The 27,957-nt window shown below is 39.1% G+C and overlaps 1 protein-coding gene and 1 long non-coding RNA gene across 2 annotated transcripts in view; both read right to left on the reverse strand.

Annotated features, from left to right (window-relative positions):
- Window positions 1-2,129: 2,129 nt before the first annotated feature.
- The window catches only part of LOC129456861 (uncharacterized), a 138,568-nt gene continuing 112,740 nt past the window's right edge, over window positions 2,130-27,957 (reverse strand). The window contains exon 2 of the long non-coding RNA XR_008648985.1: window positions 2,130-3,814. This is a non-coding gene — a long non-coding RNA (uncharacterized LOC129456861). The remainder of the gene's footprint in view (window positions 3,815-27,957) is intronic.
- The window catches only part of cdh5 (cadherin 5), a 108,545-nt gene continuing 82,717 nt past the window's right edge, over window positions 2,130-27,957 (reverse strand). The window contains exons 14-15 of the mRNA XM_033980261.2: window positions 16,006-16,138; window positions 2,130-10,481 (exon numbers count right to left, since the gene is read on the reverse strand). Of these exons, the coding sequence (XP_033836152.2) occupies window positions 10,100-10,481; window positions 16,006-16,138 (515 nt within the window). The 3' untranslated portion in view covers window positions 2,130-10,099. The remainder of the gene's footprint in view (window positions 10,482-16,005; window positions 16,139-27,957) is intronic.

The raw sequence follows: 27,957 nt of genomic DNA on the forward strand, positions 1-27,957 counted from the left end.
GAGTTTAAAACTCGTAATTTCGACTTTTAAAACTACTAATTATGAGTTTAAAACTCGTAATTAGGACTTTTAAAAGTATGAATTATGAGTTTATAACTCGTAATTTTGGGAATGTAACATTTACAAAAAGTGAACCTCATCAATTTTGATTAAATGAATTTGGTATTTTAATAATTTCCTCAATAAACCAGCGGGGTTGTGACCAGCTGGCACTCTGCTCAGACCAGGAAAACGAGCGCTCACAGACACAGAGCACAGCTCATGAGTGGTCAGAACAGCACTCAGGGCCCACTGATTTGTTCAAGACGCCAGAAACTTTACTGGAGCTTAATTTATTCATTTTTTAAAAGTATGTAGGTGATAAACATAACAGTCCTCCTCCTGTCTCCTCTGCTCTGTACACTCAGTTGCAGTGTGCTACAAGCTCAATTAAGACTTTAAAAGTTCTAATTACGAGTTTTAAACTCATAATTAGTAGTTTTAAAACTCATAATTACGAGTTTTAAACTCATAATTAGTAGTTTTAAAAGTCGAAATTACGAGTTTTAAACTCGTAATTACGAGTTTTAAACTCATAATTACGAGTTTTAAACTCATAATTACGAGTTTTAAACTCGTAATTTCGAGTTTTAAACTCATAATTACGAGTTTAAAACTCGTAATTTCGACTTTCTGTGGGGCTTTTATTTTTTTTTTTCATGGCGGAAATGGGCTTCCATAGAAACGGGCTTCCATACAAGACTGATCCAAAAGTGACATGAAGAGAAAAAATCTAGTGCGCACTGGATGGGTCCACAGAGTGCTCTAACACGTGTAAAAATGACCCAGCATTATCTTATCAACTTTATTAAACGTTATTATTTATTAACTAAGTCCCTGCGATGGTTAGGGATGTTTGTGTGCCTGAAGCGCCCGTTGTCTCCCCCTGCTGGCTCTGGGCAGAAAACCAGCCTTGCAAAAATGTCTGACTCCAACCCGAAGCGAGTTAGTTATATTTTTTGTATGTGATTACAGTTGTCCCTCGCTATATCGCAGTTCACCCTCTCTGTTTTGTAGATTTTTTTTACTGCAATTTTACATGTTTTTGCAGCGTATGAACGTGCATTGTGTTCTGCGTCCTGATTGGCTAAAGGACCATTGTCCATCAGTCTCCTCCGTGCCGTGTCTCCTGTACAGTACAGAATGTGTTCAGACAAATGTACATAAATGTTGGATCGACACTACTGCCGACCAGGGCCAGGACGAAGAGGCGCGGTCAGAGGAACTGTGAAATACACCTGAGTCACTATTAATTAATTAAACAAGAGAGAAATGTGAGAAAATGTTAATGCCTGTGTGACAAAAGTGTATAAAGTGTGTGGTGAGGGGTTTTACAGCTGCAAAAAATATAGAATAATTGTAAAAAATAAAGCTGATTACTTCACGGATTTCGCCTACTGCGGGTTATTTTAGAACATAACCCCAGGGATAAACGAGGGAGCACTGTACCCAGCCTTATTTCAATAAAGGAAAGAGAAAAAATAAACACATTTTAGTTTGTTCTATGACAGAGTGTTCTCACAAGGGAGTGCTATAGCTAATGGTTACTATAGTTCTGCTTTATGATTATAGTGTGTACTTAATATAAATGGTAAATGGTCACATTTTTATACAGCGCTTTTCCACTTTCAAGAAACTCAGAGCTCTTTACATCAAGGAACTGCTCACACATTCAGACACACATTCATCCACCAGTGTACACAGACACTGGGGGTGAGGTGGGTAAAGTGTCTTGCCCAGGGACCCAACAACAGCATTCATCTGTGGGAGCTGGAATCACTCCACCAACCTGTGGGTCAGTGGATCTGACCGCTCAACCGATGATGTTTGCCAACCTTTGGATCAGTGGACAAACACTCAACTGAGCTCCTGTCGCCCACATATACCTAAAACGGAATTAAATAAGCACAGTACTTAGTTTAATTAATCTTTATTTTACACTTACAAAAAGTCTGGTACAAAAAGTCCATTTATACACCATAAAAACAATATAGAAAAACATCGTGTTCACCGTCAAAAATCACTCACATTTTTGTCATTTTTTCATCCAAGTAAAGGCACACGTTTTGTTAAAGATCCTTGCTTTTATCTTTTTTTTTTTTTTTAAACAATATTTACTGCTGCTGTTTAACTCTACGGGTGCTCAGTCGCCCATAGATGCATTTTAAACAAAAACATCACCAACTCACACACAAATGTAATAAAAAATGATTCTTTTTACAGATTCAAGTGAGCCTTTTTAGAACTATATTTTAGGCACATGTTTCTGTACACACTTGTGAAATATGCGATATACAATTATGGTATTCCAATAGATTCAAACATTAAAGGTGCAGTGTAGCCCTTTGGCAATACTCTACTGGCAACTTTGGGAATTGCATTTGTGAGCCAAGACATGAACATTCAAGGGTAGACGCCATAGTAACGCCATAGTAACAGAGTAATAGATAAGTTAAAGAACACATATTATGCATTTTTGTAGCTTTACTTCCCCTTTAAACATGCTTTTGGTTACCATGGGATACGTATTTCACATTTTCTGACTTAAAATATCATCTAAATATGTAAAACAATCTCAACTTATAAACTACACCTCTGTTTCCCATGAGGCATTTAGACATTGGAGCTCCCTCTGCCTATGATGGTTTGTGGACTTAAAAAACGGCAGGAGAAGTTGAGATTTTTACCTGTGATGCAACAATTCAGGCAAAATGCAAACGGAGCATTTATGGGGCTCAGAGGGGATGACTTTGGATTAACAGATTCATGAAACAAGCGTGAATGAAGCAAAATGCAACTTTAGGTTTGTTTTTGAAGAGGAGACAACTTTATAAGATGGTTAAGTTAAAAGCTCCAAAAAGTCAGTTTGGCACATTGAGCGTAGATAAAAATGGACATGTCTAACCTTTCTATTAAAAAATGTTTGGGTGACATCACACTCACTTAGTCCACTTTTTTATACAGTCTATGGTTTTGCATAATATGTGTTCTTTAAAATCAACTTGTCTGTTAAATGTAATTCGTATATGGTTGTTGATAAGTTGTGTATTAGCTTCTTTAGATAAGTGTCTTTTGACATGTTTAAATGCACCTTTAAAATGAAACAAACCAATGTGGCGCCTAACAATAGCCAGTAGTCAGACTTTGATTGAGTTGAGATTGTTTGAGTTTGAGATTCTAGCTACACATTTTTTCTCCAGATACAAAAATGAAAATAGTATAGACAAAAACACACACATTAAAGACAAGCTGATCCGGACAAACATGGCACTTAAAAATAGTCCTTTACAATCCTTTACATTGCATAAAAAATAAGTAAATGTGCATTTTTTTTTTACATTTTTATGGAAAAAAATGTTAAACTGTTCAATCCTTCGTGTAGTTTTCTCCTTATTGCTTTAAAAAGTACGTCCAGAAGGCAAGCTCACGCAGCCCGCCGCAATGTCTGAAAGAAATTGTCTTTGTTTGATAAAGCTCCAACAGTAAAAACAATGAGAAAAAAAAGCGTTTTAACAGTTCCATTTTCATATAATTTTAAAGAATATTTCCACCAGGATTATGGGGAGGAGCGATGGCATAATTTTCTTAGTTCCACCCGATACCGCCATTAAACTGTCAAAACATCATCATCAGTCAGTGTAATTCCTCAGTCTTGGGACATGTTCATTTAACATTTTTCACAAAAAACTTAATTCTCTTATGGAAAAAAAAATGAGGGGAGTGCTTATTATCACTTGAAGCACTGTCTATCACACTCTAGTTTGTCCTCTTTAAACTTAAAGGGCCCATATTACGCTACTTTCTGATTTATGTTATAATGTTGTTTCCTCATTACTAACAAACTTGGGAGTTGTGTTTTGTTTTATGTTTAACACACAAACATTGCATATTTAGACATATTTAGTTCTTCTGTCAAACTGAAAACACTCTGTTCCACCTTGTGATACAGGAAGTGCTCCACTGTGTTTTTTAAACTCCTTACATCTTCATTAGAAAAAATTTGGAAATTTGGATAATTTCAACTTTGGAATTTCCCATCTCTATTGAACAAAAAGGAGCTGTTATCTTGAAAACTACCACTTCGTGACATCACAAGGTGGAGCAGAGCTTTGGAGTTGTAGACCGACTAATCATGCAGGATTACTGAAACAAAACACAACAACAGGGGTGCAGCACCACATTCTGGGCCCTGGGTAAATAGTACCTATTGCCCCTCAGTCCGATGCCCCTGGGTAACAACATTATAACACGGCTTAAAGCTCATAAGAATCCCTTTTGTGTAATATGGGGCCTTTAAAAAAGTCAGATATTTATTCAAAAACTTGAGATACCTTTGTCCCTTTGTCCTAGTTTGTCGACTTGTGATTGGTTCTTGAAAATGCCCTTGCAGAGACCAGGATGTAAACAACACTCGGGAATGCTATGCTAGCGTCTTTGATTCAAACGGGGTGGAAATCTCATCACGACTCCACATTGTTCTCACCATCTTTGCTTTTGCGTTCCTCTCTGCCTTATCCGGCCCGCCGTTTCCCACTAGCTAACAGGAAGTCGGCACAATGAGGCAGATAAGGTGGACAGGAAGGGGCGGGGCCAGAGCCGGGCAGATGGCAGAGGGGCCACGTTGTTTAGTTTAACTGATTAGAGCAGTCGGCCTGGACATAAACACCGATGTATGCGAAGTGCACAGGGAAAAGCGTGACGCCACTTCCTCCTATTGTGTACGAGGTTTAAGGAAAAGAGGTTAGCGCCAAGCCAAATAGAATAAACGGGAGGATAAATAAACACGATTGGTCAATTTGAACAAGATTCTCAAAACAAAGATGGCTGTCAGTTATAATGGATGTTTCGGAAGTTAAAGGAGACCTATACTTTTATTTTTAACATTTGAAAATCTTTGCAATGGTGTTAACCCCAAAAAACACAGTGAACAGTTAGGTTAGCATCTGCACACTCTGCTAGTGACAGTAGGGACTAAATTATGTTAAAATTAGCACATTTTAGCCACATGATGCTAGCAGGCAGATAATTTAATTAACTTAAAAATTGGGTTACATTCTGTTTTTCTACTGATTAAAGTCAATAAAAAATATATTTGTGATGAGGAAACAACATTGTCAAAACTGAATTTAAAGTAACTTTTTTGGTGGAGGTTGCGCCACCAGCTTGTCTCCATGGAGATGTAGTTAAATTGTCTGGAATCTTCTACAGTATCGCATTAAACTCATTTAACTCCTTATAGACCAGCTATTAGTGTCACCAGGAAAAGGTACAGTCATATCTGTGGAGCGGCGAACCCGGCCACATTAAGACACAGACACATAAGTTTAACATCATACTGCGGAACATTCCAAGCGAAGCAACAACATCTCCGTGGAGACAAGTGGGGTGCGTGGACCCTTTACTACTCGGCTTTACAAAACGCACAATATGTCACATTTAAACGGAAACTTCAACACAAAGCTAGCTAAAATTCAAGTAGCACGTTTCCAAATTCAGCCATATTTTGTGACCATGCTATGCTAGGTGTGGGTGTGCCCGGTGAAAAGGCTGGCACTGTTGATTAATGATCAGCTATTAAAACGGTGACCTAAATGAGGCGCTGTTCTAAATGCAGAGGTAGAGATTTATCTGCACACAGCACTGGCCCGCAGTCGTAAATTCTACCAAGTGTTTAAACAATTGAAGGTCAAAGGTCAGCCGGTCCATGGAGCCATTATTCAAGGTAATTACACTCAAGGTAAAAAGGTTACAGCATTGATCATTTAGCAGTTGAGTTTGTCTTACAAGGTGCTAAGATTTGATTCATATATCTACAACGTTCTAAAAGTTAGCTTATAATTGAGTTTGAAAATGTACGCGAGTGCCATAAAGTTAAATGTCCTTGAATGTAAAATGCATATATTTTTCATTCTGGTTTCCTGTTGCAGCCAGCTATGTGAATTGTGAATTTTCTGGGAAATATGGGTGAAGTGTCTTGCTCGGAGGCACAAAAACAAAAACATGGAAATGAGGTTTGAACAGGAAACTTTCCAGATAGCGGGTGAACGCTTAATCCACTGTGGCACTGTTTGATAGGCATCTGGGTATATAGTCGTCTAGATGGATTCTTGCGAAATGTTTTGTTTCACAGTTTATTAGAATTTGAACTTTAAAGATATGAAAGATAAGTTCCCCAGATACCGGAACACAAAACATCTCCAGATACATTTTTGTCATTTTCTTTTCTTTTTTTTTTTTGTGATAAATCCTTTGAATGTCAGACCACCATTTTGTGTTTATCTTCCTGTTGCTTTGGCCTAGTTTTCATCACAAAAAGACTACACTTTCTACCCTTCCTGAAGTCAGAACATTTTGAACAGATGAACATTTCAAGACTGGTTTACCTTTGTTATGTATTTCTAAAGGAACCCCAGAAGGGACATAGCATAAAGAGATAGCAAATAAGGCTACACATTTTATAAACCACAAATATAACGTCTTCCTAAGGCTGAAATAAGTTCATTGATTAATCGCAACTAATCGATAAATAAAATAATCACCAACCATGATGTTATCTGGACTCCAAACCGTGCAGTGAACTGAGAGAACTTGCACATTTTCTATTTGGCCTGTAAATACACTTCATCACTTTGGCTTCATCTGGGTCAAATGAAAAAAAAAATCTTACGGAACTTTTAGCAATCTTCACGACCAACTCATAGTAACGGATTCCCCAAAAACCCTTCATCCAATTTAACAAAATGCAGTTTTCGAGCACACGTGCACAATGACCACATGAAAATGGAGACTAAACTCGGACTAAACGTGGAACCGAACCAAGACTAGATCAGGACGGACTGAACCCGGGCTAGAACAGGACCCAACCAGGATTGAACCAGAGTCATTGTAGTTCTAGGATGAGTTCTGTAAATGCACAACGACAACATCAAAATTAGGACTAAACTGTTACTAAACGTAGAACCAAACCAAGACTAGATCAGGACTGAACCAGGGCTAGAACAGGACACAACTAAATCTGTGCCCAAAACAGGACCACTGGAGGACAAGGCTTTATAAAAACCTGAGTCACCTGGACTTTTACGTTCAGACGAGTAGCACTTTTGTGTCGGTCCGCCAAAGGGGATGGGAGGTTAAAGCGATCAGAGCCATCCGCTGTCCAAATATCTGCCTTTAGTCACTGTGCGTTTCCTGCATGACTTCTGTTCTAGTGGGCCTTAGGGATTTGGAGCTTACATCTCTTTGAATGACCCTGATGATGGGTTGTGTCAAATAAAACCTATGAAAACGTTGTAATTCTGTCCATGCTTCTCCGCTACCGTTTCCTCTGTCGGGGTAGCTATTGTCTTTTCATGGCTAAGAGCAAAAATAACAGGGAAAATTGGGCATTTAGAGGCACAGAATGAGTCTTTTACACTAGGACAAAGGGTTTCCTGATGAGGTTGCTCAAGTTTTTCTCATGTGAAAACCATTAGGGATGCACCGATATCAATACCAGGATTCCCAATTTTCCAAAACTGATCCGATATTCCAATTAGCCATTTTGAGATCACATTTTTACCAACTTCAACCCAATAACTTTTGACATGTGATACCTCATAATCAGGACTGATAGAATTCTCTTTTCGCATTTACGAAATAGATTAGATGTTATTATAATATTAACAATTCTTAACATTTTTTGCAACATATTGAAGTAGTTTTAAGGTAAGTAACCCAAAATCGGTAGATACTGGGAATCAGGACATACACAAAGCCCAAGTATGGATATCGTTACCAGAACTGAGAAAGCCAGATTGGTGCAAGAAACTTCCCCGATATTTCGCGCCAATATTTTTTCAAGTCTTGTCTTTATGTTGTGACGGCTTGTCTGTTTAAACGGATTAAAGCCTTACAGTGGAAAAAAAATACACATTAAGCCTAAAATGTGGCTGTATTTTTACATTATCATTACAAAAATAAAAATAAAAAAATATGCTGTAAACCATTAAAATTGATGTTGGGATAATTTTAGCCAAAGTGAAAGTAAAATCGTGAACTTTACATCAACTCGTGGGAATTGCTGTAGAGTTTGAATGATTGACGCCAGCACGATCGGTTATTGGCCACAACAGCAAGGTGATTATCAGATAACGGTATCGGTTGAAACGAAAAATATCTATATCAGACCATCCCTGTTATTTTGTATATGTTGATGTGACTGGATTTGTCTTTCATTTACAGCAAAAAAGTTGTAGTTTGGATTCTTGAAACAACAAAGCGAGGACATCTGGCTGATCAAACCACACCCGCTCTCTTTGACTTAAAACTCTGGTGGCTGTTCAAAAGTTTCTCACCTCAAACAATAAAAATCCCTATTTACAAATCCAATCATCAACTTCTGGATCAAAAAAAAAAAAAAGAAAGAAAAAACACCTTTTGTCTCTGGTCCTTTGGTTTGAAAGAAAAAAGTAGGAAACATCAAAGATAAAGATGATTACAGGCTAACAATAGAAAGCTCGAGAAAACAAAAGTGAGCAGTGAGTTGGTTTGACATGCGCAATTTCGAATTCAACGACTTTTATTCATGAGTATATTTAAATCAGACATAATGGTGTTTTTAAGTCAATTCATGAAAAACGCATTTTTACAGTAAAACATATCAGCATTATAAAGTGTATCTATTTTCATCCATTTTAAGAAATTATATGGGTTTTTATGCGTATGAAAAATGCCACAAGTCGTATTGTAAAAAGATACGACTGATCATAAATATAAGCAGACGTGGTTCGCTAACTATGACTTGGCTAGCTTTTAAAGTTTGGGGAGTATGTTTTCTGTTAGGCACATATGTTGAAATGTAACAGATTTTAGATTTTACTTGTAATCCATCAAAATAACTTCAATTTTTATTTTTCCCCACATTGGAGTTACAGATGAGCTACAACTACTGATAAATTAAAGGTCCTATATTACACAAAACTGACTCTTGTGAGCTTTAAACCATGTTATGATGCGGTTACCCCCTCAAAAACAGACCTGGAGTTGTGTTTCATTCACACATGTTTCACTAATCCTGGTTTATTAGTCTGTTTACATTTCCAAAGCTCAAAATGCTCCGTTCCACCTTATGATGTCATGAAGTAGTTTTCAAGTTAACCCCTACTGTTTTTTACGTTTTTTGTTCAGTACAGACTGACAATTCCAGGGCTGAAATTATCTAAATGATTCTAGTGAAGGTGTGTGGAGATTAAAAACACAGTGGAGCACTTCCTGTATTATCACATGACATCACAAGGTGGTATAGAGTGTTTTCATATATTTGAATTTGACATTTTGAAAAATTGTTATTACTTATGTTTCAGCAGAAAAATAAAATCTTTTTTTGGTCACTTCAGCTGGTAACTTTTTGTCTCATTGGTTAAACATAAAACAAAGCAACTCCTAAATATAGTTACAGTCTAAAGTACAGAGTGTATTTTTTATATTTCAGTATAATTAATGTGGTCCACTTTTGCTTACTATCATTGCCATGTCAAACCAACACTCGTACATAGCATGAATGTTAATGAAGGGCTAGTGGTTGTCATGGGAATACAATTTTCCAAGATGGACACTAATTGCCTCTAAGAACCAAGAAAGAAAAAAAAAAATCTTAGGTACAATAAAATAATAGGCTTATATCTTCACTTTTCACTTGTGGAGTAGATATATATATATAAAGACACATCATAGTAGCTGTCTTAACTTTCATCTCTTTGCTCGTCTGCGGTCCCTTTTTGCCTGCTCCCGTTGAATTGCATTTTGATGTTACTCGTCAACACCCGCGAGAGGACGGAAAGAGCCATCAAAACCAAATCAGGGGTCCTTTGATTCAACAGGAACCCGCTGCCTTCGGATGGCGCTCTAATTGGGAGAGAACAGACCGGGGCTAGACAAGACAAGACAAGTTAACAAGCTAACTCGATGATCAACGGCCAGTTGCAAAGAGATTGGATGTTTTTTTTTGTTTTTTTTTCGGCAGTTGAAATCTTATGGCTCATTTTTACCACCGTTTTGAAATGTGTTTTGTTTTTTTTGAATCTCAATATTGGTGGTAATACTCGTGGTTGTTTACTCCGTACAGCTCAGCGAGGGTTCTGAAGCGAGGTCCCCAGTCGTTGAGGAAATCGTAATCCAAGTTCGAACCGCTGGATGAGCTATCGAGCGAGCTAAGGCTACCGGCTAGCGACTCAGGGCCCTCATAGCCGTAGATGTGTAAGGTGTCGTAAGGGAAGCCGTCGCGGTCGTGGTCGGCTTCGAACTTCTTGTCCTCGATCATGGCGGCCATGTCTCCCTTGCAGGCGTTAGGCTGGTGGGGGTGGGACTTCTGGACCATGGCGTAGAGGGAGGGGTGGGGGTGGTTGTCCGGGTGACGCAGCAGAGAGCCGTCATGGCAGGCTGAGGTGAGGATGGAGACGTCGTAGCTGTGAGAGAAAAGAACAAGTTGATTATTTTTGTATGAGTAAAACTGCACTTTTAAATTACATGTGCATTTTATAGTACGATGTTATCAAAGTATAACCACAGACTGTTTAAAGAAGTGGACTAAGTGAGTGTGACGTCATCTACAGCGTTCGGCTCTGGTCAAATGAAGTTCATCAAGACTAGCAGTTAGAGCGGCGAATTTGGAGTTGAGTACCATATCTCGAATTCCAACCGCGAGTATCATAGCAGCCACAGAGCCAATCTGGAGCAAGACTGTTTAAAGTAATGCCTCTTCCCACCCACACCACTGGTTTAGCAGGGAGCAGGTGCATAGCAACACTGTCAAACCTGTTGCTGTTGCTAACGCTAACGACCGGGGAAAGAAGGCGCTTGATTTGTCTGTTATTAATATTTATATCTTGAGTTACGGACACAATAGCGAAATGAAAACACCATGATTATGTAGAGTGAGTTAATAAAAACATTTTAAAACCAAAATGACGAGTCTGACAATAGCAGTTACAGAGAAAGGGGCGAAAGTTTTTCAATAGAAAGTGAATTGGAGCTGGAAACACAACCATGATCACTTCCTATTTGGAACACGGCAGCTAGCAGGTTAGCTATGTCCATTTATATATATGGTCTATGGGAACAACCCTAGAAGTTTTTGGTTTTTTTTTAGCTAATTTTCTCATTTATATTGAGAAAATTCTGCTATCCAAAAATACCATGATTTTTTTGAAGAATAAGTAAGTAAGATGAGTATTTAACGGAACATTTTCACAATCAAACACAACACAGGTAGTCCTCAAAAACAGGACTAAACTAGGACTAGAACAGAACCAAAAAAGTCTACATCAGAACTAAATCTGACTCAAACCAGCACAAATATGAGTCATTTTTAAGTAATTTCTCCATTTTGCTACAGTGAATCCTTTAATTTGCTGACATTTGAGTTCAATACGATGATTCAGTGCATTGGGGGCAGCTATAGATATTCTTTTGCATGTCTTAAAATGTGTGAATGTGAGAACATCCTTGGCATTTTCACCACGTAAATCGCAGTAATTGGAAGAAGGAAATGTTAATATTGGCCATCAGTGAGCCAGTTTTACATTTGTACAGTCTATACACTGTTACTAAATAAATGTGTGGACCATTCAAATATATTGTATTTAGAGGCAGTATACGTTCATAGGTACAGCTCCTGACACGCAATTCATCAGATTAGACTCATAATTGTAATAAAATAAAATAAAATCTATTCAGCAGCTCCCTTTTGTATGTTAGCTAGACCCGGCTCTCTGCTGCCAAAAGATAAGCCATGAAGAAAATGTGTTTATGTTGATCGTTTTTGAAGCTCATTCAGTTCCAGCTAATTGCTTTCACGTAGTAAAGATCAGCTTCTACTCTGCAGACGCTGTACAGCACAGAAATCAATATTATTACCACTACTCTAATCTAGTTTAATCATCTCATCTTAATGAACGGGGACATTCAAACATGACTTGTACAGCATGTTTTCCTTCTGTGAACGGGCTCGCCTCTCCACAGATCTGACCTGTAAGCCTGCCAAGGGATATAGATGTTTAATGCCATGCTGTGAAACATTCCAAAGGAGCACTATATAATTTTCCCGTCATCATGGAGACTGCTTTAGCTGGAATGTTCCACAGTATAGACTTAAACATTTGTGTCTTGCATTCATTCAGTTACAGGTGTTTTAATGCTCAAAAATATCTCGAACAACCTGCAGTGTTCCCTTCACTTCCCTTCAAATGGTGTTACTTTGCCTAGAATATTCCACAGTATGGCATTAAGCCTATCTATCCCCACTGAGACAAACATGTGGTGCCAACAGGCCAATTTACAGGTCAGATCTGTGTAGAGGTGCACCCACAAAGTAAAATATTTTCCATAGTATGTTTACCATAAAGACATACAAAATAGATAAGTCTAATGGCATACTGTGGACTTTTCCAGGCAAAGCAACATCTCCATGGATACAAGATTTTTCCATCAGAAAAGTTCCATAGTGCAACTTCCGTAGTGTGTTCCGTAGTGTGTTAATGAACTGTAATTTGGCTTAGTGGTGTGTCATCTTTTGGTATTGATTACTTTAATGCCATACAGTACAACATTCCAGGAAAAGCAATACAAAACATCTCCATGGAGACAAGACTTTTCCACCACAAATGTTACAGAATGCACCTTTAAAGGACTGGTATTAAAATATTTTCTGATCTATGTTGTAATGTTGTTTCCTCATCACAAACAGACCTGGATTTGTGTTTTGTTTTCATAGGTTTTATTTGACACAACCCATCATCAGGGTCATTCAAAGAGATGTAAGCTCCAAATCCCTAAGGCCCACTAGAACAGAAGTCATGCAGGAAACGCACAGTGACTAAAGGCAGATATTTGGACAGCGGATGGCTCTGATCGCTTTAACCTCCCATCCCCTTTGGCGGACCGACACAAAAGTGCTACTCGTCTGAACGTAAAAGTCCAGGTGACTCAGGTTTTTATAAAGCCTTGTCCTCCAGTGGTCCTGTTTTGGGCACAGATTTAGTTGTGTCCTGTTCTAGCCCTGGTTCAGTCCTGATCTAGTCTTGGTTTGGTTCCAGGTTTAGTCCGAGTTTAGTCCCCATTTTAAATATTGAGACTGAGTTCTTCTCTCAACCTGAAAACACTCTGTTCCACCTTGTGATGTCATCATGTGGTAATACAGGAAGTGCTCCACTGTGTTTTTAAACTTCACACACCTTCACTACAATCATTTGGATGATTTCAGCCCTGAAATTGTGAATCTCTACAGAACTAAAGGTAAAACGTAGCTGTGAATTTGAAAACTACAGCTTCATGACATCACAAGGTGGAACACAGCATTTTGAGCTTTGGAGATGTAAACAGACTAATAATAAAGAGTTACTCAAACATGTGTGAATGAAACAAAACTCAACTCCAGGTCTGTTTTTGAGACGATAACAACGTTGCAACATGGCTTAACCCTCACAAATGTGCATCATATAGTTTGCGTAGTACATGACCTTTAAATCTACAACACATATTCAAAAGTGAGCCATTATTTTCTTTATATGTATCAGCACAAATTACTGTTAGACATTTTGCCGTTACATTTAACATAACTGAACACATACAGTCCTACACAGTGAAGTGGTGGAAACTATATCTTCAAAGTTTGCTCAGCTCTCAGCCCATCCGCGTTTCATTAGAACTGATCTAGTCCAGATTTGTTCTTTCAATGAGGAGCGTCTGCGCTAGCCTCTCTATACATCACTATGACAACACACGCAGGCTGTTTTTATGTGGAGAATAAAAGACCGTGCTCGGTTTTAAGATCAGATTTAGATTACATTAAAGTTTAATGTATTGTTTTGCATAAAGTGGGTCACCGTATCTGCAGTGTAAATAAATATGGAGGAGATTAACATAGGGAGGGTCTACAGGCTGCGTGAGTAGAAGAAGAAGGCATGGACCAAGATGAAAAAGCAGTATAATAAATATTTAAGTGCGTGCTTTGAATTGAATTAGCAAAGTGGTTTATAAGGGCGTTAAAACAACTTACTGCAGTTTTTCAGTCAAATTTGGATTGCTTTAATGTTATGGGTGAGAGAGGAGTAAAAAAAGTGCCATTAAAGGCTCTGTACCCGATTTTTACTGTTTTAAAAGTCACGTGAAAAACAAAACTAGTTCATTTTAAATAGTTTGCAGTGGCCCAAAGTTATTCCTCACTTATCTTATGCATTCAGAGCATCCTAATTAATCACCAGGATGAGTTTATAAGAGCGCTCTGCCAGAAAATTGTGTAAAAACATCTGGGGTTAAATAATTGCTAGATACTATAGGTAAGTTTAATGCTAAAACGTGGCACATTTAAGTCAAAGCAATGACATCATGGAGACAGCAGGTGGAAAGTTACATAGTGTCTTTAAATATGAAAGTTGCACAATCAGATAAAGGGAATTTGAGGTAAGGATTCTAAATAAATAGCAGGTGGAGGTAAAACCGTCTCTCGTCTCTGAACTGTAAGTGTTTGTAGAGTCACATTTTGCATAAACAAAGTGATTAAGTTGAAGTAGTTTGCACTTTGAGTCTTCAGCGACGCCTTTGATGTGTTAAGTCTGGGCTACACTCCTTCTCTCGCCTCCCCTTCTTCTCCTCTCCTCTTCCTCCTTTCCTTTGTTCTCTCCCTCCTTCTCTCCCTCTTCTTCCCCTACCTCCCTCCTTTCCCTTCTCTCCCTCTTCACCCCCCCCTCGCTCCTCCTCTCTCTCCTCACCTCTCTTCCTCTCCTCTCCCCCCGGCTCCTCCTCTCCCTGTTCCTCTCTCCTCCTCTCTCTCTTTCTTCTCTCCCCCTCCATCCTCCATCTCCTCTTCTCCCTCCTCCTCTCCCCCTCACTGTCTTTCTCCTCTCCCTGTTCCTCTCCCCTTCCTCCCTCTTCCTCTCTCCTCTCACCTCCTCTCTCTGTTCCTCTCCTGTCCCCCTCCTCTCTCTGTTCCTCTCCCCCTCCCTCCTTGTCTCCCCTCTCTCTCCTTCTCCTCTCCCAATCCTCTCCCCTCCCTCCTCCTCTCTCTCCTTCTCCTCGTCTCTGTTCCTTTCCTTCTCTCTCTCCTTTTCCTCTCCCCCTCCCTCCTTTCTCCTCTCCTTCTCTCTCTCCTTCTCTCTCCTCCTCTCTCTCCTTCTCTCTCCTCCTCTCTCTCCTTCTCTCTCCTCCTCTCTCTCCTTCTCTCTCCTCCTCTCTCTCCTCCTCCTCGTCTCCTCTCTCTCTTCCTCCTCGTCTCCTCTCTGTCCTCCTCTCTCTCTCCTCCTCCTCCTCCTCCTCTCTCTCCTCCTCCTCTCTCTCCTCCTCCTCTCTCTCCTCCTCCTCCTCCTCTCCGTCCTCCTCTCTCTCCTCCTCCTCCTCCTCTCCTCTCTCCTCCTCCCCTCTCTCTCCTCTCTCTGTTCCTCTCTCTCCTCCTCCTCTCTACTCCTCCTCTCCTCCCCTCTCTCTCCTCTCTCTGTTCCTCTCCTCCTCCGTGCTTCTCTCTCGTTGATGTGATGTAAGTACAGGGCTGCTCTTACACAGACACACAGACAGTGGTTTGGGGTGTGCGTGTGTGTATATATGTGTGTGTGTATATATGTGTGTGTGTATATATGTGTGTGTATATGTGTGTGTGTGTATATATGTGTGTGTATATGTGTGTGTGTATATATGTGTGTGTCTATATATGTGTGTGTATATGTGTGTGTGTCTATATGTGTGTGTATATATGTGTATGTCTATATGTGTGTGTCTATATATGTGTGTGTATATATGTGTGTATATGTGTGTGTTTGAGCTTGAATGAATGAAATGAAACAAAATTCCAGGTCTGTTTTTAAGGAGGTTACACCATTTTAACTAGGGTTGAAGTTCACAAAAGTCAATTTTTTTGCATAATATAGAACTTTTAAAATGTGTGTGTGTGTGTGTGTATATATGTGTATGTGCATTTGTGTGTAAATTGTTTGCACTGACCCGTTGGTGTCCATCTCGCCTCCTCCCTCCTCGTCGTAGGTCACCAGCTGCTCATGGATCTCTCCGCTGTGCTTCAGACTGGACAGGTGCTCCTTTTGGTAACGCTTCCTTATGGCAAACAGGATCACGGTCACTGCACACACACACACACACACACGAGGAAAACACATGTGAACAGTGGAGAAGCATTCACCCATAAGCCAGGAGGTAATCGGTTTGAACTCCACCCACATGTACATACAGTCATAGTGTCTCCATTCAAATGTAAAAACACTTCATGATAACTACACCTTTAATATCCTTATTAGTACAGGAAGACTGTATCATAAATAGTTAAGTGAAATAGTCGGTTTAAAACACACATGTCAAACTCAAGGCCCGGGGGCCAAATGCGGCTCGCCATGTCATTGTATGCACCCCGCAACAAGGTAAATTTAAATGTATGACTGTCTTAAAATGTCAGTTTATCAGGAGTTACTCAGTGACACAGACATATTTTTTTATATCTTTGCAAATTAGAGATGACCCATTTTGCTGATGTGGCCCTCGGTGAAATTGATTTTGACACCCCTGCTTTAGACTTAGTAACTACTTCATTAAAACCATAACCTCTTAATTAAAAGTACAGTACATCACTTTCTGGAGGTGGCATGCCACCAAATAAGAGCTAGGTTTGTGGAAATGCAAGCCCTGCTCATTTGATCTAATAATGAATCAAGTCTTTGTTCATGTTTTATTAAGACTAATTAAGGTGTAATTATTATAAACTACCAACAACTTTTTGTAATGGTTTGAAATGCAAAACAGGTTCACCATAACAAGCATAAAAAGTGAGCTATAATAATATACGACTTTGGGGTAAATTCTCCACCTACATGTTTCCAAAGTCTCTATTTACTTATTCATTTCATTATATTCCAGTTTTAAAATATGCATTAAAATATATTTGATGACAGTCTGGTATGTAGCCTATAAGTCAGCCCCGGTCTTGTCATATCTCTTTGTATAATTCAGGTGGCAGAGTTCATATTGGTGCTGCCCCATACCAACATTAATATTTCATTTGTTCTTAATATCACGCAGCTCGGTAGTTTCAATACAAAGCAGCTCTCATCTGGAAAGGCCTTATAGCTCGCTTTAAGGAATTGGACTACAACGCGAAAAGCAATACACTTTTTTATGTATTTGATTTATAAAGACACTTGAGTTTATGGACCATCTAACTCTGTGGGATTTAGTATGTTAGTTTGTGCTCGTAAGGCTATTAGCGTTTATAAATCAGGTGCTCTATGGAAATACTCGTACTTTGACTGAAATGTTCCACAGTATGGCATTACATGTGTCTATCTCCGACCCCCATGTGACGCCACTAGGCCAAGTTACAGGTCAGATCTGTGGAGAAGTCAGTCCACTCAGATAATTTGACTTTAAACCGGGAGGAGGGGACTTTTTTACTGTTACACACCTGGGATACTGTCCGGAAGAAGTCGGGCTGCAGATGGCGCTGTCTTCCTGGTAGGAAGACAGCGCCATCTGCAGAAATATGGTTAAATGAGCTGACCGGACACGTCACAGCAACATGGTATGAAAACAAACTAAACCTTAATCTGTAAAATGTAAATAAATGATTAGAAAGCCAGATGAACCTCGTTGGACTATTTGCCATTTTAAAATATTACAATTAAAAGTTGTCAAATTTATTTCTAGGAGATACATTTAGCATTTACTGAGATATTCAAAGTTTGCAAAATCCCTCGGCACCATCCCACACTTTAAACTGACGGAGCTCTGATGGAAATGGAATAAACTTGATGTGTTTTATGAAAAGTAGAAAAAGTCCCTGTCTTCAATAATAGGCTGTTTTTTACTGCAAGGTCTAAACAAATTATAACAATCCATCATCAGCTCCAACTTTATGCCGTTCCTGTGAGCCAAAGCATCTCAAATATTTAGAAGAGCTTGAACTGATTTAGTCTCTGTAAAAACATATGTCTGTTGTCGTGTTGGACAGACCTCTTCATAACAGGACGCAGTAACAGTATTCTTGAGTAACAATTCAGTAAATCACAAATGTTGAATCTGATAATTTCTGTAAGTGACTGCACCCTAAAATCCACTATTTTACAAGAAAAATCTACATTTTAACTGCCCCACATCTGCATTAAATATTACAGTGGTCCCTCGCTATATCGTGGTTCACCTTTCGCAGCCTCGCTTTACAGTACAGAATGTGTTCAGCCAAATGTACATAAATGTTCGATTGACACTACAGTGGAGCAGGGCCAGGACGAAGAGGCACAAGAGAGAAATGTGAGAAAATGTTAATGCCTGTGTGAGAAAAGTGTATAAAGTGTGTGGTGAGGGGTTTTACAGCTGCAAAACATATAGAATAATTGTAAAAAATAAAGCTGACTCCTTTATTTTGCCTGTTGCAGGTTATTTTTAGAACGATAAACGAGGTTGTGATGTCATTTGAAACAGCAATTCATGTTTTGTTCCTTCCTATGGTCTCTTTAAGAAGTGACTAAGGAAAAGAGAATAAAGGAAGAAAGGAAAGGAAGGAAAATAAAAAGGGAAAAAAGGAAAAGGGGAAAAAATAAATTAAATAGAATGGAAACTGAATGTCAAAACTAGCTTTAACTTCATAACTATACTCACTCATTCATTCATTTTACCTGCTCAATAATAAAACATTAGCTTATTGTTAGTAGCCCCCAGCCCACCCCCTCAACCCGCCCCTTCAACCCGCCCTTAGCTCTGATCATTGTTTTATTTGTTTCTTGTCCTTTGCTTTGTACCAGGTTTATCATTTTCTTGTCGGTTTCTTTGTCTCCTTTGCATGTTCCTATCTCTTGTCAAGTCTTGCTATGTTTTGTATTGTACTGTCTTTTTTTTCTCATAAATAAAATTAAAAAGCTAAAATAAAATAAAAGAAGTGACATGTTTAGACCTGTTGTGCACACAGCCTGGCACTGGTGTTAAAGTCATATCTCATTCATTTTAACAGGACAACCAAATAAAAACATGCAACTATGTAACTTCCAGCTCCACTTTCTAAAGTTCACTCATCTATGCAGGGTTTGTGCTGCTTTAAGAAATAAAACTCAAATTTTACTGTCAAACTGTTATGACCTGCTATGTTTATGGTGCATTATTGCCCACCGTGGTCGTTAGCATCTATGGTAATTTCGGCGTTAATTGCTAATGTTTAGTACGAGCATTTGGAGCGCCGGCATTCTGTTTACAAACACTGGAAGGGTCTATAACATTAACTTCTTGAGTATAGCTTTCAAAACCTAACTTTAATACTTGAATAATACTTTTTGCAATATTTTTGTCTACTCTCCCCACCATCCCATCCAAGACCAACAGTTTCTATCCACCACATGAAAAGATGAAGATAAATGAACCCCAGCTAAAACTTGCATGTGAATTTTTCCTGCAAAACCACATCAGAATAATTACCAAGTCCCAGCGAGGCAAAAGTAGAGCAATATGCCCCCAATCTGGCATCTGAAAAATGGGTGAAAATGAGCAGCTTCTGTTTGAATGTTTGTGCCAATGCCATACCTGCCCCCAAGCCTTTAAAACCTCACTGAAAAAAAACAAAACAAGAACAATCCCGTCGATCGCGCAGGCAGCGAGGTGCAGCGAGCAGGTGCAGAGCAAACCAAGGTTACACACAGCAACTCGGGCTAAAGTAAACTAAGTGAGAGTTTGAGAAAGACTTACAGAGGGAATCTTCATCATCATCATCTTTGAGCACCTCCGGGTCTCACCTCCAGGCCTCACCTCTGGGTCTCACCTCCGGGCCTCACCTCCGGGCCTCACCTCCGGGCCTAACCTCCGGCTACAGTGATATTCTTAGACAAAGCTTCTTCTGTTCTCTGCTTGTTAAACCATATAAACTGACAATGTACTATCCAAACGTACTCTGATCAACACCTTCAATAGAATCATCTGGATGATTTCAGACCTGGAATTGCCAATCTGTACTGAACGAAAGGTAAAATTTAGCTGTTAACTTGAAAACTACCGCTTTGTGACATCACAAGGTGGAACAGAACATTTTGAGCTTCGGAGATGCAGACAGACTAATAATAAAGTGTGACTCAAACATGTGTGAATGAAACAAACACAACTCCTGGTCTGTTTTTGATAAGTGAAGAACATTATAACATGGTTTAAAGTTCACAAGAGCCAGTTTTGTGTAATATAGAACCTTTAAAATACTGTTCTATAGCTCTATATAGTTATGTTAGTTTCCTCGTTCCTCGTGTTAGCCCCATTTACACTAATTCACTTCTTGTCTGCGTGCTGCTGGCAGAGTCAGGAGTGAAGATCAGTTTTGTTGAGAAAGTCATTTTCAAAACATAATAAGAAAGTTGATTTTGCCGTATATATGTCCCCTTTAAACACATGAGGTAGACTGTATACTCAATTTCCTGTGTTATGCAGAGTGCTAAATCGACACACATGGAGAGCTTCATAATGTATGGGCAAATATAGACTTTATCTGGCACAAATATGTCTATATATCTACTTATGAGCCCGTATGGTTTCTATTACGATGTTTTATTTCAATATATGAATTCTGCAGCGCACCTCCCTGAAGCGATCGTACTTAGAGCGCGTCTTTCTCTGGAATTCTGTTTGACCCGGCTCTCGGTTCAAACAGTGCGGTTACTTTGATACTTGAAGCTAAACAAAAAAGATCTTCTGGTGGGATCACATACAAACTGCTAATGCCTTTGTTGAAATGATGGTCATGTTCAAACTAAAAGTTTTTGGTTTGTGTTCTGGTCAGATTTCATGGAGCGTGGGCTGGGAGGTTACACGGAAAGCTTTGAAACAAGTAACCATCGAAATGTGTTCTCCACTAGAGTTGCCAAAAAAAATCGATACCCAGACACTAAATGATATTAAAACTAGTATTGAAAAGCTGGTAAAGTTTTAGAATAGTCTGGATCTAGGGTTATACTGCATGGTAATTACAGACTGTATATATAAATGAACATAGCTAACCCGCTAGCCACCGCATTCCAAATAGGGAAGTGATCACGGGTGCACTTCCGGCTCCATGAACTCTGGCTCCAATTCACTTTAGATTGAAAAATGATTGGCCCTCTCTCTGTAACAGCTGCAGTGAGACATTGAGTCATTTTAGTCTTAAAATGTTCATATTGTGTTTTTATTTCGCTAGTTTGTCCGTAAATCAAGATATGAACATTAATAACAGACACATCAGGTTAGCAACAGATGTGATTAACAGTGTTGCTAAGCGGACAGTGCAGGCGGGAAGGGGCATTACCTTCAATAGCCTCGCTCCGGATTGGCTCTTTGATTGCTATGATACTTGGAGCCATGGAGCTGAACGCTGTGGGTCACAGTCACTTAATCCACTTCTTTATACAGTCTGTAATAGTAATACCTAAAAATGAACTAAAGTTGTGTTGAAAATGACATTATATTTGCCAAAAATACATTGCTGTGGTATTGAAATCAGTATCGAGGTTTTCCTAAGTACAAAAATCGAGCTGGAAATTTTAGCATCTGTGACCACATGACCACATTTCAACTAGAAAACGACTGATAAATTGTCAAAAATTAATGATACTTAACCTGCAGATAGAGACACATGCAAGTTTTTCTCATTCTCAGTTTATGGACAGGCCTCATGTGAAGCTCAGAACCTCCAAGATTCACTCTCTGAGCTGTAGAGGCTGCACTAGCACTGACTCATGATCAGCTGCAGGTGCTGGGGTTGAGATAGTGGCAATTGAAATCAGAGAGAGGCGTTTTAGTATTGAAACTGACAAACAAAATGTAAAAATATTTCTGAATGTAAGAATAAATCGGCATCACAGTTGTTATCATTAAAAGTTATATTTGATTTGAATGTTTACCTTGTATCTGGGGACAGTTAGGTCATGTTTATGAAATTTGAAAACCAAAATCTTACATACATTTCTTTAAAAAAAACTCATCCCATATCCACCGCAGCAGCAGAACCACCAGTCTCCTCAGCCTGTCTGTCTACCTCATCTGTGTGTAGTCCCTGGTTAAATACTGTTGGGGTATCCTAACTTAATTCAGCCATTTGTCTGCGTCTATTTAAATCTCTGAAGAGCTGAACCATAATTTTCATCTTTCGAAAGCGAATGAGATAAAATGTTAGCAAAAGAGTTTGGAACGGAAAAGAGGTGCACTAGCCAAAAGCCAAAACAGCTTGTAAGGTGAACCTATGATTGACAAGGGCGCGTTAGCAGATACCAAAACCCCCAAACGCGCCGCCAACAGATGTAGTATCAAATCCGGGATAAATAAAGTGGTTAAATAAAAGAGAAAATCTGAGGTTAGCCATCTGTTCCTGCATCATCAGACTGACAAATAGTGCTAGCTTCACGCCTAGCACACTGTGGAAATAATTGGAAAATACAACACAGTTTTGTACTTTTAGTTTGGTTGGAAACTTGCTATATTTATCAATTGTGGGTTGTTTTTCTCTGTGAATTTTGCATAGACATAAACATAGGTGGACGCTTTATAATAATTACACTTTAAAGCCCAATTACGTACCTTTTAGCCAAAAAATATAATCATGTTTTGGTCCCGTTTTTCATTTTGGTCATTTTTGTGCTATTTACTTGAATGGCAGTATGTGATTTGGCTAAAGTTTGAACTAGGTAGCTTCACGTTAGTGGGTGATAACTCAACCCACTACACCACTGCCATGAATTAATTTGACAATGATTTCTATAATAATGTGAGAATCAGTTTTCATACCCCACACACATACAAGAAGAACATATTTAGAAGGAACTATGTTTAAGAAGAGTTTTGGAGGCTCTTAATCACATGTGTCAAACTCAAGGCCTGTGAGCCAAACATGGCCCTCCACATCATTTTATGTGGCCCTTGACAGGTTAAATGAAAAGGTATCATGGTCTTAAAATGTCATTTCATCAGGAGATACGCAGTTACACAGCCATATTTTTACATCTTTGCAAATGCATATGCAATATTTGTAACTTGAATAAGCAATAAATACAGAAACAGTTAATTAACAAGTTTAAAAAGTAGCTACATTTATTTTGCTTCTGGCCCTTTGACAGCAGTCATTTTGCTGATGTGGCCCTCGGTGAAAATGTGTGACACCTCTGCTCTAAATGATGTAATGGTTATGCTGTTTTGGAGACTTCAACATTGATGGTAGGCTGCTTTTTTTTTTTTTTATCCAGATGCCCTTCCCATCAGAACGAGCCACATATGCACTGTGACTGAACTGGGCAATGGGGAGAAGTGTCTTGCCCAGGGACACAACTAAAGAACAGACTCAGGACCAGCAACCCTTCATTTCTCTGACAACTACTTAAATCACTCTAGCACCAAAACCCCCCTATATTAAAATCGACTTTTTGGAGCTAACATCGTATAACGTTGTTCCTTTATTGTTCTGAAGGGGGAGTGACTTAGCACGGAGAGCAGGGGGTTTCAAAAATGAAACGGAAACTAATGATACATTTGAATACATTGTTTTGGGCAAATATAGCATTTTCAAAACAATAAAATGTAACATGGTGATCTAAATGTTATGAGTTAGCAGCATAGTATAATAATATAATACCCCCTCTAACTTTTTACAACTTTTTTTTGTTACATTTTTTTATTGGGGCGCTTAATAAGACTCGGCGGCAATGTAGAGACAAAGCTAACGCAACTTTGTGATGTGAAGGAGCTAGCAAGGACATTTTGGCCACGCTGCCTCAGTCCTGATATGAACCCCCCATTAGCCACGACTGTTAGCATATGCCCCGTTAGCGAAGCCACTCAATCCGACTTTAGCATGGGAAACCAACCTTTTAATCTTTTACAACACATGCTCCCTACCCTAATAAGCTAACCGCGATATCTGGCACGAAATAAGACAGCCTTTCTTTGGTGACTGGGAAAAACGTCTTCCTCTGGCATGTCCAATTCTCGTCGCGGTGAGAAAATGCACGTGCTAAATTGCTCTGGGCCGCGCTAGATAATGGCGGTCGCGTTGAATAGTTAATCGGTCCCGCGTTGGAGGTGTGTGATAAAGGGAGGAGAGGGGCGACCCAGGGGGAGAGGAGAGATAGTGCAGTGTATTAATAGTTAATAATGTTTGGTGCCGCTCGATAAGATAAACTTCTCATTAGAGCGCAGGCCGTTCCCACAGTTTCCCGGTCTCTAGCCTCCTTTGTGAGTCGAAAAGGGAGCATTAGCATTAGCGTGGTTAGCCCGTGTGGTTTCATCTATTTTCCACAAGTATTCAAGCTGTTTTTTTTTTACATGTAGAGTTTCCTAAGTGGGGTACTGAGCTGGGGACAGTGGCAAAGCGCGATATAGGTTATTGAAAGTAATATATTTCTAAAATGAGGTCAAATCACACAGCAAACGATTCAATTTAAAGGTACAGAGAGTAGCCCAACTGGAGGCGGCACATCACCTGTATGATTCCATGGAAATAGAAAGGTTAAAACCATACTTCGGAACATTCTCCATAGATGTGTTTTATGCCATAATGTGAAAGATTAGTCTAGCCAACATTTCTATGGAGACAAGCTGAAGGATGCATGGTTTTTGTTTCTTTTTTTTTTTTTTTTTGATTTTTCAGTGCTACAAACACAACTGAAATAAAAAAACATGTGGCTTTAATGTAAGTAAACCGATTTTAATTGTTATCAAGCTCTAATGGGCAAGACGCTACTTCATCCCGCTCTTGGCATACGGTAAATATACAGGTTGTCGGTGCGATTCCAGCTCACACAGATGAATACTGTTGTTGTGTCATTGGGCAAGACACTTAACCCACCTCTCCCCCAGTGTCTGCGTACACTGGTGTATGAGTGTGTGCGAGAATAGGCAAGTTTCCAAAGAGATTTCAGTGCCTTGAAGGTGAAAAAGCGCTAAATAAAAAGAAGAAAATTTACCATTTAGTCTTCAAATAGTCTCAGTACAGGACTAACTGTTCTCCCCAAATTGCAGTTTTCTGAATCTTGAATGAATATGAATCACTTCTGTACAAACATGAAACACATTTTAAAAACTGCTGTGGCTCAGTGCCCATTGATGTCCACCAACACGAGGTCGACTATGACGCGCCCCAAGCAGCCTACACTACATCTTTGGTACAGGATATGTTTTCTATATGCTTTTAATTTATACAAAGTGAGTGGCCATGGCCTCTAGGTTGTTCATGAGCACTTTAAACATCATGAATAATGCATAATATGTAGGTTCCTGCCAATTCTAACTTGTAAAATAAAGCTTTAGCTAGATTCGACGGGAACCTATAGAGTGCATCTACACATGAACCTTACAGCGATCTCCAGATGTTGTATAATTTGACTTCACTCCCTGGACTATTTCTCTCATATTACGTCTCATATATAAATTCAACCAGGAAGTGTGTATTTCCTTCTTATTCCTGTCTCTGTCTGTAAGTTTCAGAGCGTTATCACAACACAATTAGCGTTAATGAAACTATTAAACAACGCATCAGGTTTGTGAAGTTGTAGTGTATTGTTTTGTATTCTGCTTTTGTATATTTATGAGACATTGCCGTGTGGGAGAATGGGTGATGAAGGCTCGCGGGCTGAGCGTTTACTGAATCACACTGCTAACCGTAAGGAGAGTTCGAACAGGACCTGAGAGAGTTTGCTAGATTACTCAAACATGCATGAAAACCTCTTCAGGCATGTTTGAGATGAAGGAATGATGTTAAAACACGGTTGAATGCACCAAAAAGTCGATTTTGCATAATATCCCCTCTTTAAACAATGTTTTTTATAGCAAATGTTGTATTTGAGACACAAAATACAATTTTTAAATCTTTCAATAATCAACATTTTTCTTTCATTTTTGTCTTTGCCGCATTAGTTTGTCTATAATATTCTCTGTCAAAACCTGCAACAATCAGAAAGAAATCAGATTACTCACTTATCATGTCATTTCAATAATATCACTACTCCATAAAATCCGATAACGATCATATTTTTTGTGTTAAAGGGGGGATATTATGTAAAATTGACTTTTTTAGAGCTTTCTTGTTGTAACGTTTCCTCATTTTAAAAAAAACTGTCTATAGAGGTTTTAGATCATCCATGCATGTTTGAGTAACCTAGTGATCTCTCCTGGGCCTTATTCAAACCCTCCTTATGGTTAGTAGTTCGATTCTGTCCAATGCTCCGCCCATAAGCCTACGTCACCCATGATCCCGCACAACAATTCTCCATAAATATACAAAACATGATATGAAACAATACACGACAACGTCAGCTTCCACTTGAAAGAGGAGTGACTTAGCAGCAAGAGCAAAGGGAGAGGAGACTCAGAGCATCAAAACCAAAGTTGAAACTTACTGGAATGTTGTTTTCTGTGAATATAGCATTTTCAAATCAATCAAAGCTAACATGGAGATCTAAATATGTTATGTTAGCAGTTAATACCCCACAAGTGTAATAGCTCCTCTTTAACACAACCACCAACCAACCAGCCAATCACAGCCCTCTACATTTGCCTCTCAGTCTATACACACTATCTCTCCTCTACTTATTCCAAACATTTCAGCAAGAACTTTCTTTCACCCAATCTCAACCGCAGCAGCAGAACTACCAGCCTCCTCAACCTCTCCATCTCCTCCTCTTTCACCCTTTTCGAGTCCATGCTTATTCATTCATTGCACCCACATTATCTCTCCAGGTTGAAATTGGATCTTTTCCCGAATCTTGTTTCCATAGCGTCTCCAAATTATCCCAATTTGACCGGCAATTTCCATTCGGTTTCCACCCCAGCTTGACGGAATCTATTTTTCCTTCTGCCATAAAGCGAGCGAGTGCGGGGGGCTAAGGTGTGGAATCAAAGAGAATGCAGAGCTCGCGACCGACGGCATTATTTCCACATCCGTTGCTGCATTATTCATAAAACTAACAACACCAGGAGCCAAAAAACTTCTCTGCAAAAATACTAACCATATTTATAGCAGGGCCAAAGTGGAGCGTCTGTGTAATTCATTTCTTGTGTTAGCTAAGAAGAGCTATAGCAGAAAATATCATAGTGGAAAGAACGATGAACCTTTGGGATGTTTTAATAAAAGCGTGTTGACGTATCTACTTTCAATTATAGGTGCACTGTGTAACTTTTTCCGGTAGTGGAATTGTCACCTGAAGTGTTTCACAGTATGGCATTAAAGTTAATCCCTCAGTCGTACAGGTCTGATCCATAGCAAAAGACAAAGTTTAAATCTGTTAACTGGACAAATTGCTGACGTAATCTCTCACAGATCTATGATTCCATCCTCAGACCCAAAGCAAATAAAAAGAAATAAAACAAAAGAGAACAATAGGAGGGCCATTAAAAGGTTGAATAGTGCTGTTAAGGCTGAAACTGCAGACAATAGCTGTTTACAGTTTCAGTGTAGTTAGCTCCTCCCTTCAGACAGATATAAGAGAGTGTCCAGCAGCAATCTGACCAGAGAAGCAGAAACATCTTCACTCCTACAACAATTTGTCCAATTGACAGATTTAAACTTCATCTTTTACTACGAGTATGACATTAAACTTATCTATCGCTATGGAGAAAGCAGATGACACCACTTACAATACAAATCAATTTTTGTTTGTTTATAGTTTTTTGTGTCTATGCCTTTACAAAAACACTTGCGACTGAATACAGTCAAGATCATTTTGTACTGAAGAATATTCGTGGCTAACAATAAGACTATGAAGGACCTTGTGTGATGGTAACCTTGCACAGTCAGATGAATTCTCCTGATTTTTTGGAGTTCACAAACTCTTGTGAATCCATCTGGTTAGGCTCCAGCTGAATCATTGTGACTGGTCCCATGACCAGTCGTGGGGCAGACCTGTGGTGTGAGCAGAAGCCAAAACCGAACAAACCAATACAAACATGGCAACGGCGAGAAAC

Source organism: Periophthalmus magnuspinnatus, chromosome 15 (assembly GCF_009829125.3).
Source record: "Periophthalmus magnuspinnatus isolate fPerMag1 chromosome 15, fPerMag1.2.pri, whole genome shotgun sequence".
NCBI classification, from domain to species: domain Eukaryota; kingdom Metazoa; phylum Chordata; class Actinopteri; order Gobiiformes; family Gobiidae; genus Periophthalmus; species Periophthalmus magnuspinnatus.